At 32.4% G+C, this 12,943-nt stretch overlaps 1 protein-coding gene across 1 annotated transcript; it reads left to right on the forward strand.

Moving 5' to 3' along the window:
* Positions 1–5,827: 5,827 nt before the first annotated feature.
* Positions 5,828–7,662, forward strand: LOC134273827 (muscarinic acetylcholine receptor M3-like). Its single transcript, XM_062756037.1, has one exon. The coding sequence runs from the start codon at positions 5,969–5,971 to the stop codon at positions 7,613–7,615; it is 1,647 nt and encodes a 548-aa protein (XP_062612021.1). The 5' UTR covers positions 5,828–5,968; the 3' UTR covers positions 7,616–7,662.
* Positions 7,663–12,943: the final 5,281 nt, after the last annotated feature.

Genomic DNA, 12,943 nt, shown 5'->3' on the forward strand with positions numbered 1-12,943 from the left:
CTATGGGTATGAATATTTTTCAACTCTTGAACTCGAAGTCTGACTTGCATTTGAGAAACTTCAACCTTCGCCTAAAGTGTTATATAGGGGCATCATTGTTTTACAAACAATGCACTTGGCTAGCGTTAATTCATACCTAAGACCGGTCTTTGGGATTTGACCGGTGTACCGAGGTCTTTGTGTTAATGCTGGCAGAAGAAAAAAGATATATTTCATTGTAAAATGTTGTAAGTGTCCAGTACAGGTCTATCATTGCAGCTCTCCACCTGCAAGTAGTGGTGTCTGTGAAGAAAAGTTCTCGAAGGAGCGTTATCACAGATATGCATAAGAAAAGACTGAATAGTTTTTAAAAATAGCCGTACGATATATCTTAAATAAGTTTAGTTTGATTAACTCCCTTTAAACAAAATCATATTGATAAAATTACATTGAAAAATGCATTGTAACTCAATTGCTTCAAGCAATATTTGGAGTAAAACGCAGCAAAAAATCAGTATTTGACAGACGGTTATTTTGGACACGATATATATATATTTCTGGAAATCTGAACGCAATTATCAAATTTTTTTAGATTTTCTAAAAATATCAATGGGCATAAGTAAAAAGACTCTTTTGGAATTTCCCTTGCCAAAGATTCCTTTTTGAATATTATACAAAAGTAAACGTGTCTTTATGTTTAATGTATTTTCCATTCGTAACAAATTTATATGTCTTTTTGAAAATTTCAAAAGACCCATTTAAAGTGATTACAAATAACTATCTTAAAGAAACATAGTTTTTTTTTACGTTTGAGTCTGGCTTTTACTTTATTTGATTTTCAAATCCAAATCATTTAACAATTACAGAACAAACACTATTTGGTGCTTTTTAAATTTAAAAAAGGTTTGATTATTTGGTTTGGAGAAGAAGATTTTCAAAGATTTTTCCTATACAGTATAAAGGAATGAAAACCTCTTATTAAACATATATAACAACAAATAGGGGAAAATTTTGATGACTAAAATATTAAGTGAAATTATGTTATAACGCTCTTTGGGGTAGTATTTTGTGTCTGCAACTGGGACGTGGTGAACATGGTGAAAAAAACCAAAAGGTTCTAAAATATTACATTCTACCAATATAATTTTAAGCGACCAAAAATTTTGTATAGGATGACCATGTCCAAAAATTGGTTGAGACAAGATCACTTGGAATTACTGAACAGAAATTCTGGACTGTTCTTTAAGTGTTAATGATGAAGGAGAAACAAACGAGACACTTGCTTGATGACATTGTAAACGTCCGCCATTACTTTAAGCTTCCTCGAGTCTGTATAGGATGGAGATTAACATTACTCGCAGCCTGTTCCAAGTAAGAACTTAATCCCAGGTTCTTAAGAACTCTAATTCCCTATTTTCTTTGTAGTGTCTGATTATAGCAGTTATCGATCGAAAGTATCACTCAAAAATAGAGAGAAAAAATCTCCATTTATGAACTTCGCTCAAATTTTCATGTGTGAAATCGTTGCAATAACTTACTCCCTATGTTTCTTTGTGAAATATTGCTCACCGACAAAATCGCATCTGAAAATATGATAGGTCCAAGAAAATGTTTCATTTGATGATCTTAATTAGTGTTAAAAAAACACTACGGTTTGTATTTGTAGATCGTTATTCGTTATTTTGTTTTTTTTTTATATATATATATATTTCGGATGTCATCAAACGATTTTATGATTTTCTAAATGTCAAGTCTTTTATAGAGAAAAAAACTCTTTTGATATTCCAAGAGATTGTATTTTGATTATTTGACAAAATTAATGATGATGTCTTTTTGTTATAAATGTATTTTCCACTATAGAGATTTATATCTTTTAAAGCATAAAAAGGCTACGTTTTGATTGGACAAATTGATGAGTTACGCACTCTGAAACAAATTAATAGGATTTTTCCGCGATACGGAACATTTGAACAATTCTTTAATTGTGATTCATGTAAATGTTAAAGCACTAATTAAACTCTTGCGTTTTAGTCAACAACATTTTTAGCACACGTTTTATGCTTTAGGGTCTTTTAAAAATTGAGTAGATAAAATTATGTGCAAGCACGAAAAGTTGAATTGCTTATAGACCAATTCAAATTAAGTATTTTATAGATATTTGGATCCATATAATTTTTTATCGACGCCCGCGTGGCGCAGTGGTTAGAGAGCTTGCTCTAGAATCGGAAAGAATGGCGTAATCCTTGCGTCGCTGGTTTGAATCCCAATAAATGGCGTGAAGACCCGTCTTTCAGATAAAACCGTATAAACCAAGGTTCCGTAAAGCAGTAGGTTTTGGTACGATAACCGATTCCTTGCTGCTCAAAGAGTACAATTCTAAATTTAATTGCATCCATCCATCGACAAGTGGCGTCGTCTCTATACGATTGTTTAATTGATTGTATGTTGTTTAACGTCTAATTCGAGAATTTTTCACTTATGTAGAGACGTCACCATATACCGATGAAGTGCTTCAAATTTTGTCCTTTACTCGGCACTCAGGGCCATTGAGCAGTGAGGGATCCTTATCGTGACAACGTCTACCGTGACATTGGACCTCGGTTTTTAAGGTCTCATTTGAAGGACCCGCAACTCCAAGTGGCGCAGGGCGAAGGAATTTTCATCGACTGAAGTCAGTCGCGGCTGAGAAGCGAAGTCACAACCCCCGATCACGGAGCGAGCGTTCTACCAACTGAGCTACTGTGTACGGCTGTCTTTGTATACATGTACGAGTGAAACATTCTTCAAACAAACGAAAAAACGAACACTTTGTTAGCTACACTTTTTTGGAGTATTTCACGCACAAATTATTGGAAATATGATGTTTTAATTTTAGGTTTAAAAGGTGAAGCAGATAATTTTTTACCATAGCCTTATATTACAAAAACTATAATTGAATTCTGTCACACTGAAAAAAATTAGATCTCGAAGTAAAGCCTATATATGGTATGATTCACTGATTTATTTTAATTAACGGGCACTGATTAAAGTTTTCGTTTTCGAGAAGTTAAGACCTAAATCTGAAAGATATTTAATAGAAGGACTGATTAATAATATTTGTCAATGGGTTTTTCCCCAGACATTTATTTAGTAATGATGTCGTTTTATTAAATGGACGTGCAGATATCACGTTTTGGGAATTGATCGTTCCCTAAGTATACGATGTCTGTGTTAGATGTCTTGTCAACGAATGACAAACATCTTTAAGGGTGAATTACTGGGATACTGTCAACAGTCTCTCGAAATATATAAATCAAAACAAATGATTATTTTATTCATTGCCATTTAAACCTTAACCATATCATTTTTTGACTTGTCTGGAAATATAAATCATTGAAAGTTTTATTTCCAAAGTCATTTTTAGTCCGACAGGATATATGAACACGTCATACAATTCGAACAAAGCAGTAGAAGACGATTTTTGTTGTGACATTGGAATTTACAAATTGATTTCGATCATTGCTCAAGCTTGCAAATATGATTAAATAATGATGATCTCTTTTTTTATAGATTAAAAAGAATTTTTAAGAAAATTCTTAGGATTCTTAAAAAATAAATAACTAATTTAAATCCTTTTGAAGATAATAAAGCCATTTAAAACAACGTCAAAATAGTAAGGTGTTAATTCAAATTACTGTTAATACTATATAATCATACTTCCTAATTTAAACTTTTGCGAATTAGCTGTCATTTGCGTATACGGTAGTTAAAATAAGGTAGGATTCTTCTCTGGTTTCTGACTAGATAAAATATTCAAAGTAAATTTTCTTCTATATCTTATACATTAGGTGTAAGAGATTTAAAAGACCAAAGTTTTCTTTCCTCGTCACAATTGTACAACTTTAAATAGAAATGGTAAAATACGTTTGAAAAATAGCAGGGACTATATTTTTGCGGAATGGTCGCGTATGAAAATATCTTCTTTTCTGCCTCTCAAAATCATCATAGAACATTAAATTTAGTTATAAGTTTTACCCAATCAAAGACTATACGAAATTTTCAAATGTAAGTTAAATGAATAATAAAGGACTTAAGTTTCAAAATATAGGAAATAAATAAGATTTTTCAAACAAAGTAGAACTATGTTGGCTTTTAATTGCTTAAAATCGAAGTACAGATTTGAGCCATAAATCCATAAAAAGTGTGTGTTATTTTTCTCGTAGTAAACGATCAAAACTTTTAGTTTTTATATCATTTTGAACCTTCATTTGACAACTTTACTATATGTGAAAATGAGAAAAGGTTAAATATAGGAAACATATAAAAATAACTATTATATCCTAAAAACTTTAAAATTCGGATTAACAAATATTCATTTTATTTGAAATATCTGTGTCAGTTTGGTAATATCATCTTATAGGCCCCACATGGTAGTTTCTTTTTATGCAAAAAGAAAATCGTTCAATCTTTTGAAATACAAGTAAATTCGCATGATTGGAAACAGTAAATTTTTTCATGTCCAGAAAAAGGTAATGACCTTGACCTGACCTTGCCTCTAATATTAAACGGTATTTAATTTCAGTGATACCATCATTTAGTGATTTTGACCTCTTGATACATAAGTGAATAATTTCATTCGAAAACTTTTTTAATAGAAAATTGGGGAGATATTCTTCATTTAACAAAACTGGTTTAATGGCCAATGTATTTGATTATTTTGAGATATTATACAAACTGTGTTAATGATGGGTTCTGTGTAAAACATTTTCTACAAAATTGATTCATTTTAATTCTGTTGCAATAAAGCCCTGCTCTAACACCAAAACTCCTGAAAGTAAACCAAAAGCCACGAAATTCACATTTTTTTAAAAAAAAAAAAAGGCACCCTTGCTCATCATTGATAACTTGACAGGTACTTTGATTATTTAATGCCAAGAAGCAGAGAAGATTGTCAAAGACATATCACACATTAACTTATGATCAATAGACACCTTTTAAGTCCCTGACCACTAGGCTATACATTTTACAATTTTGACCAAAAAAAATCTTTGTAAAAGATTTGTGCATGTTCAATATATGATCAATAGAGCCCCAAAGTTTATTACAATGAGTCCACAGTTCGACTGCTTGGTGTCTAGGTTTAAAGAAATTTTTTTGAAAGAAAGTACTAATTTTTATGGTTTTAACCCTTTCTTCATGCGCAAGGGGACATAAACCAAGAAATTCATCTTTTTCACCCTCCGTCCATTGATGTTGAAATGGGGTCAGTGATTCAATAGAAGTGAAAAAGTTAAAACGTTTACAATGAACGACGGATGAAGCCCATAAAGACATCACGTGTAACTGATGTAATCGATATAAAAAATAAAGATAACTGCATAAATTTTAATAAAACAACAAAATACCCCACTGTTCCTTTGTATAAATGGAAACCATTAAACTCTTCGTAAAAGTTCTTTGCAAGTCTACTTCAACTAACATGGGTAATTTTAAAAACTCCGAGTTTACTCTAACGAGCAAATGCTTCAGCGACATTTGGTGTGTATAAGTCTCTTAATCTTTGTTGATGGATGGTGCTAGTTTCATTTTCAAGAACAGTTGTCGTAAATAAGGACATTAAATCCCGATTTACCCGCGCTAACCAATGACGAGACATCCATTACGCGATCAATGTTTATAATTCTAGAGCAGACCCTTGTATCGACATTAATCGTCAATGAAGCCGTGGATGTGAATATCAGTATAGCAGGATCGGTGATTAAAAAGATCGACTAATTAGAATTTTTGTAGCTTTTTGTTTACAGTTACAGCTCATTTTTATTGATGTTAAAAGACGTTTGTAGTTTGAAGATATTTAGCAATAGAAACAAAGTTCAACGAAATATATATAATTTTCATATCGGAATAGTTGTTTTGGTTTATAAGGCGTGTGTGAATTGTGTTTTAAGACATAGACTGTCTCAAAATATTAATTTAGGAATTAAAAACGCCTTTCCTGGATCCCCAAACTATGTCTACCTTGGATTTTTCAGAAGAACGGAGACTAGAGGATTGGAACAAGTCTTTAACTGTTCGTCTGATACCGAATGATATCGTTTTAGCTTTGTATCTTGTGATCGGTGTGATAGGAAATACTGTTGTCTTATGTGTGTATATCATGAGGTTCAGGGGTCAGCACGGTGAACGATATTTTGTCCCCTTCCTGGCACTCGCAGACCTGCTGGCATGTATCACGTGCGTTACTTTCACTTTCTACTTAAATTTTCATCAGGCAGATTTCAAAAACGAGACTTTCTGTAAAGTCATGTGGCCTCTTGCGACAGGAACTACATTCATGTCTGTTTTTCTGCTGTTGGTGATTACTATTGAGAGGTATTTTAAGGTTTGTCGACCCTTTCACGAATTCAAACATAAACGACTATTTCTTTTCATTATTGTCACAATGTCCGTATTTATAGCAGCACCAAGTCCGTTCTTTTTTGGAAGAAGAGCTACGTTTATTCCGGAGAGGAATTTGACACGTTACAGATGCACCGTAATAAAGGATATAAACAGTCCTGGACCGAATATCTATGGGTTTGTTTTGGGTATGTTTAGTATTTTTACTCCTATCACTATAGCAGCTGTTTACATCAGGATTGGTTGGAAACTTCGGGGACAATTGAGATTCCGACAACAATTTCTATCAACAAGGAACTCACCCCAGTTATCAAAATCTTTGGGCAGAGATTGTCATGGCCATTCCTGTGAAACGTTGATTTTAGACAGGCAGCATCATGGCACTCATTTCAAACTTTTTAAGGAGAAAATAATTCTCCATCAAAATCATTCATGTTCAACGGAATTCAGTGATCATGATGATAGACGCATGGCAGATATGAAACAAAGTCCTGACGAACAAACAGAAGAAACTAGACACTTTGCTAATGAGGGAATAGTAAGTCATAAAACTAATGAGGCGTCAAAGGAAAACAAATGTGACATGCCAGGATGTGCGAAGACGGAAGTTCCTGGAAACGCCCGCCATTTTTCATTGGATTCTGGAGTCCATTTAAGATCGGTCGCCGTACAGCTTTCTCAATTTAGACAACGAACTTGTAGTTCAACACGAAAGATACAAATACCGACTAGTTCATTAACAAACCACACTCCTAAAACATGCGTTAACGTTGAAACAAATGAACAAATAGAAAGTGTTAATAAGAACAATAACCCTGATTCGTTAACAAAGTTTCGAAGCAATGTTTGTGAGGTATGTCATTTGCAAACGTCTGAAAATGCTCATGTCATTTGCTACCGTAACGCTTATTTCAATTCAAGTGCGATTTGGGGTAGACAACTTCCGGAATACCCAGTACGTAGACACGTGAACGCCCATAAAGGTCACCTTGGCATGCATCGGTTCACAATCATGTTCATGCTCATCACCGGTATCTGTTTTCTCTGTTATCTCCCAAAAATTTTCCTCTTAATTCTGGAATCGGTGATGACGTCATTCTGGGTGTCAATTCCTGACCAGTATCTAGGATTTGTCCTATTCCTGTACCGTTTTTATATATTTAATAATGTCTGCAATCCTATCATTTACTGCCTGTTTGATTTCCGTTTCAGGCGGGAAATTAAGTTCCTCTGTTGTCGTCGACGCATAATGTATTAGCTCCTATTATGACTGTATGTATTAATAAAGTTGTGTTTTGACATTGTGACGGGAAATGGAAACACACACAGGCACTGGATTCGGTAATAATGTTTTAACCTATAGTACAGGGTGTTTCACAATACATATCACACATCTAATTGTAGAAAGCAAAATAACATCAAACTTAAACCAATACGTACATTTTATAAATTATTTTAATAAACATACTTTCGAAATTATCATTTTAAGTCAGAAGTATCCAATACTCTTCATTTCAGTTATTGTGGCAACGATAACTTCAAATGATATCTCCAGTTATTTACCCTTATGCTGAATAACTTTAGAAACCCGTGTGTGTTGAAATTTCTGACTAGATATCTGGCAGATTTCTTGTTTTATATTTCTAGCACCTCAACAGCACATGTTTTATTTACTTACAGATGCATTTTTAAATTAAAAATATGCCTCATTTGAGAGTCATATGTTGTCAACCATTTCTTGGCTTTGACGTTGAAACCACCTTGGAAACTTCAACCGATTCTTAATGCAGTTGGCTTTACATGTTGCATTACTGAAATCTTGTAAGCAGTCAGACACAAATCAAATATAGATTTCTTAATAAACTTGAAAAAATTGCATTAACACAATCCATCTCCCTAAATACAGATATGACTGGCTTTGTTAGTGTTTCCTCGATGGTTGACCTCACTCTGTCAATGTTCCCATCTCCACATGATTTTCATGGAGCACCAGGATTTAAATGCCTTTCACCCTTTACTAGTATCTTTTAGTTCAATCTTATAAAGTTTCCTTACTATCTGAAATCTGGAGAAGACTGTGGACTGGTCTAGATATTTTTTCTTTATCACACGTGCACAATTTTAGGACTTCTGTGTTAATAATAAACTTAAATTTACATATACATAACTCAATTTTTGTTTCGCAAGAAGTATTCCATATTGAGAACACCTGAAATTATGACATCACTGATGAAGTCATCAGTGACTTTATAGTATGATAATTTCCCAAATAATTTGCTTTGTCCTAATTTTAGGTCAATATAGTTGCCCAAGCTATTTAAGTATTTTTGGTATCATGCTTTATATGCTGGTTATGCCCATTTAGAAGTGTGATATATACATTGAAACGCCCTGTATAATAATATTAACACAAGGTATTAAACTTTCAGAGGAGATTCACTTACAAACTGTTTCTAATCATTGTCTTCAACAATAATTTATCTCTACCACCATATATAACATTATTGTCTTCATTTTCTTTTATATCCGTGTACAGCGTCAGAACTCTTCTCGCATAGTGAGGTCGTCTCACACCATTAAATGGTTCTCACCATGAAATGGTATGTGATAATTCAATTTTTCAAAGCTGAAAAATCTGCTTGTCTCTAAAATTAAATCAGAAAAAATCGAAGTGTGTTATGGAAAAAGAGAGACGCATATAAAAACAAAATTTGATGTATTCATCGCAATATTTAAACACTTAGATGAAATTTTAAACTTACTCATTTTTTTAAAGTTTGAAATATGTCCTGGAATATCAGATATCATTGCATGGTGTAAGACGACTTTTCCACTCGGCGAACAGATTTCTGACGCTTTTTCCTGAGAACAAAGAAAATAAAGACAAGAATGCTATTTATGTATGTTAAATTATCGTAGAAGACACAAAAGTAATAAACAGTTTTTATAGTTTATGTTCTTCCTCTGAAATGAGAAATGAGTGCGATTCTTGGGTACTCCAAGTAGAGTTAGATATCTTTTGTTATTATTACCGGGTACACTACGGGTTAAAAATTTAGTATCTCTGGTAAAATCGTATAAACTTTCTCCATGACATGGTTTTTTTCTGAGAGGAAAAAATATGTACTGACATATGCATAACTATTCAGTTTGTTTACAAAAATGCATACATAAAATAGAAAATTCTGTACCCTGAATTCTTTAACTTGTACACTGGACAAAAAGATCTCTCATAATTAGTATTTATTTCTGATAATCTTTTTTCTCGTTTTCAAACATTCCTCATTAATGTTCAGTGTTATACTTTCTTTTAATGTATATGTAATTGTATTTTGAAAAGTTTTTTACTGGTATGAATTTTAAAATTTCAAATTATAGATTTCTTTTGTGAAGTTTAAATTGTTTGTAGTTTTAGCCCGTATACAATTTTATACCGGGTAAAGATATTCCCCATGCGAAAAAATGCTGAAGCATCGATCAATATTTTAGTCCATAAACAATTTTCCCATAAATTATTTTCGTAAAACATTTTTTCAAAATAAATTTATGATAAAATAGCTAAGGTTTAAAACCATTTTTTATCAGAGGTACTTGGTAGACGGTAGTGTCTAATACTATTTTGCAGTTTTCATAAACAACTTTCGTTTTCTTAGTATACAGTGTATGTCTGGTCGATTGCTAATATTCAAAATGAGTGTTTTTGAAAAAAGAAAGCCTATTGTAGACGTTTCCACAAAATTGCAAAACTTGTTCTTGAAACACTGGGTATTCTACAGCTAGTTCTAACTATTGATTCACGATAACCACAATATTGAGGTTTAGAAAAAAAATTCTGCAGAGGGAAAGATTTGGAAGGGCTAGGAATAAACCTCATTTTCAACACTAAGTGCTGTTCTTACTGAACAAATATTGAAGCCTTGTTTGAATGTTAATTTTTGAGGCCTAAGAGCATTTTCCATTTCTGAATTACCACATAGTACAAAGTGAAATACTAGGTGTTTCAGAAATATCGCTAGAGTAAACATAGGCAGACAAGAGGAAATATATTAAATAAATTGGAAACTATCCACGAAAACCGCATGTATATTCATTAGAATGTACGGGGTATTGTCATTAAATATAATTATTATAGAAAAATTTAAAATTCATGTACTTAATATTATCAATATAACATTTTAGATAAATGTTTTATACAATAGCAATATAATCTCTAAAATATGATAAATATCAGAAGTAAATACAGTTAAACTTGCAGTGTAGACAAAGAGACAATTTTTCCTCCAGGAAAAAGCTTCAAATTGAGCATATTTTAAAATTAACGTCAAGCGGAGTAATACGTTTTTGACGTAACTCATTGTGGCGTAGGTAAGACCTATAAACCGGGGTCCCTTGTCGCAATAGGTGTTTGCATGGAAAAGAAACCTCACTGCTCACAGGCCCTGAGTGCCGAGTATAAGACAAAATTTACAGCTCTCCGCCGACATATGATGGCGTCTCCATATGAATTAAATATTTTCGAGAGGGACGTTAAACAATAGAACAACCAAAAACAGATAGTCTTTCAGATATTTTAATTCTTATTAATTAGAACTGGACCAGGAAAGTTTAATATAATATGAGATTTTTTTATCAGTGCAAAATGTTGAATCAAGTTTGTTCGAATCCTGATCCTTGACGATATATTTGGCGGGCCAAAGCAAGGCATCATCATCAAAGATTTATTTATAAGAACATATAGGAAATATATTCAAAAATCTTTTCAAGTACAAAGCTAAGACATGATCATTAATATTTCCACAGAAGCAGTCTCAAGTCACACCATTGCCTAAGCGTTCGTTCGCACTTCGTTGGAACCGTAACAGGGAGTTCAAGCTATATATTATAAATATATGTATATAATAAAGAATCATTAGAAATCTTCTCAAGAAGAACAAAGTCATGATTAGTATTATTGATGTGAAAACAATTTGTTCAAATTATCAGTTACAGTGAGACCACTTATTATATATTTTACTTAAATCAGTACTGAATTGGTTTTGGTTATCCCTTACCAAAGTGTCATGGTTAGTGAAGTGTCACATAGACCACATGTTTTAATATCTACTGAATCTGAATACTAGTAGCTTAGAAGGCATTTTAAAAGTACTCATGTATCTCAATGTTAGGTTTAAATTAAGTGTATTTTAGTAAACATAAAACATGGAAACCCCGCAAACTTAATACTAAAGTATATTTATTGCAAAAAAAAAAAAAAAAAAAAATTTCATAGAACAAAGAAGAACACATAAAAGTGAATGTGAATCATGCACAAAAAAAAAATTAACATTTGCTTATGGTGCCTTGAGTGAAATCAAACGCAATATGTCGCCTGGATCACAAAGGGATGGCGGCGACAAATTTATAATGTGTTTGTTCCTAACAACTAAGTACAATTAAAACATACTTAAGTTTATTTTAGGCCATTTTGTTAATCAGAGACCATTTTTCTTGCAAGAACATTCATGTAGAAGTTAAAGCAACAATTACAGTAATTATTCAATCAGTGCATGGACTGATTTGTCCCTTATTTCTGTACACACAGCTCTGCATATGAAATAACATTTAAATTGATCTTCGTCGTTTATGATCATCTTTTATTCCCCTCTGTTATTACTTTGTATGTGAAGTTGAAAGACATCCTGGAGTCAATAAATGGCTCGTCTATGCATTCATTATCTGGAATTCATTTATGTGGAAAATGTTGAACAATATTTTGAGTAAGAAATATTTAATGGTTAAAGTATGCATTAAACCCGTTTAATTAATACTTTTTTCAAAATATCAACAAATTTTGATTTTTTTATATTTTGACTCTAAATTTGAAAAGATAAGTTTATTCAAGTTTCAATAAAATCAAGCCCGTAATATGCTGGAGGGCAGGGTCGCCCCTACTTTTCTGAGACTAGTCCACAAAGTTAAAAGAAGCCCCTACCCCATTCCAACGAAGTTGGATTTAAGAGTTCGTGCATTTTGCGTTTTTGTGTACTTATCAACTCTTTTCGTAGTCCCTTCGATTCCTTTCCCCTTTAAAAAAAATAACGGGTCTGAGTCGTGATAATGCAATATGTCAATCTAGAATATACAGATACCTGAAAAAGAGAAATGTAGTTTATTATTACCATAAAAAATTTCATTCACAAGCATCACAACAAGGTTTTTTTTAGGTTTATTTACAATCAATAAGCCATCAGTTCTAAACTTCACAGAAAACTCTCATAGAAAATGGATCTTTTTTGATCGACTGCAGTAGATAGGTGATACAGTTGTGCACACATTACGCGACAGTATTACTAGCATTTTATTGATTGGTAGCTTTCTATAAATTTTCACATTGTATTAATAAAATTATTTCATTTTATGCACTTTTAGAAACGAACATTTACTGATAATATATGGTTACTTTATAGTGGATAATTAATGAACATGCACTTTCTCAATGTACCAATGAAATTTTCCACATCTGAAAAAGCATGTGCAAACCTAAACAGGTTCGTACCTTGCATGTTTATATCTGATGAAGGCGCACAACTATTTTGATTTCCGACCT

Source organism: Saccostrea cucullata, unplaced genomic scaffold, assembly GCF_032062105.1.
Source record: "Saccostrea cucullata isolate Sc308-1 unplaced genomic scaffold, CSIRO_AGI_Scuc_v1 ctg1068, whole genome shotgun sequence".
Taxonomy (NCBI): domain Eukaryota; kingdom Metazoa; phylum Mollusca; class Bivalvia; order Ostreida; family Ostreidae; genus Saccostrea; species Saccostrea cuccullata.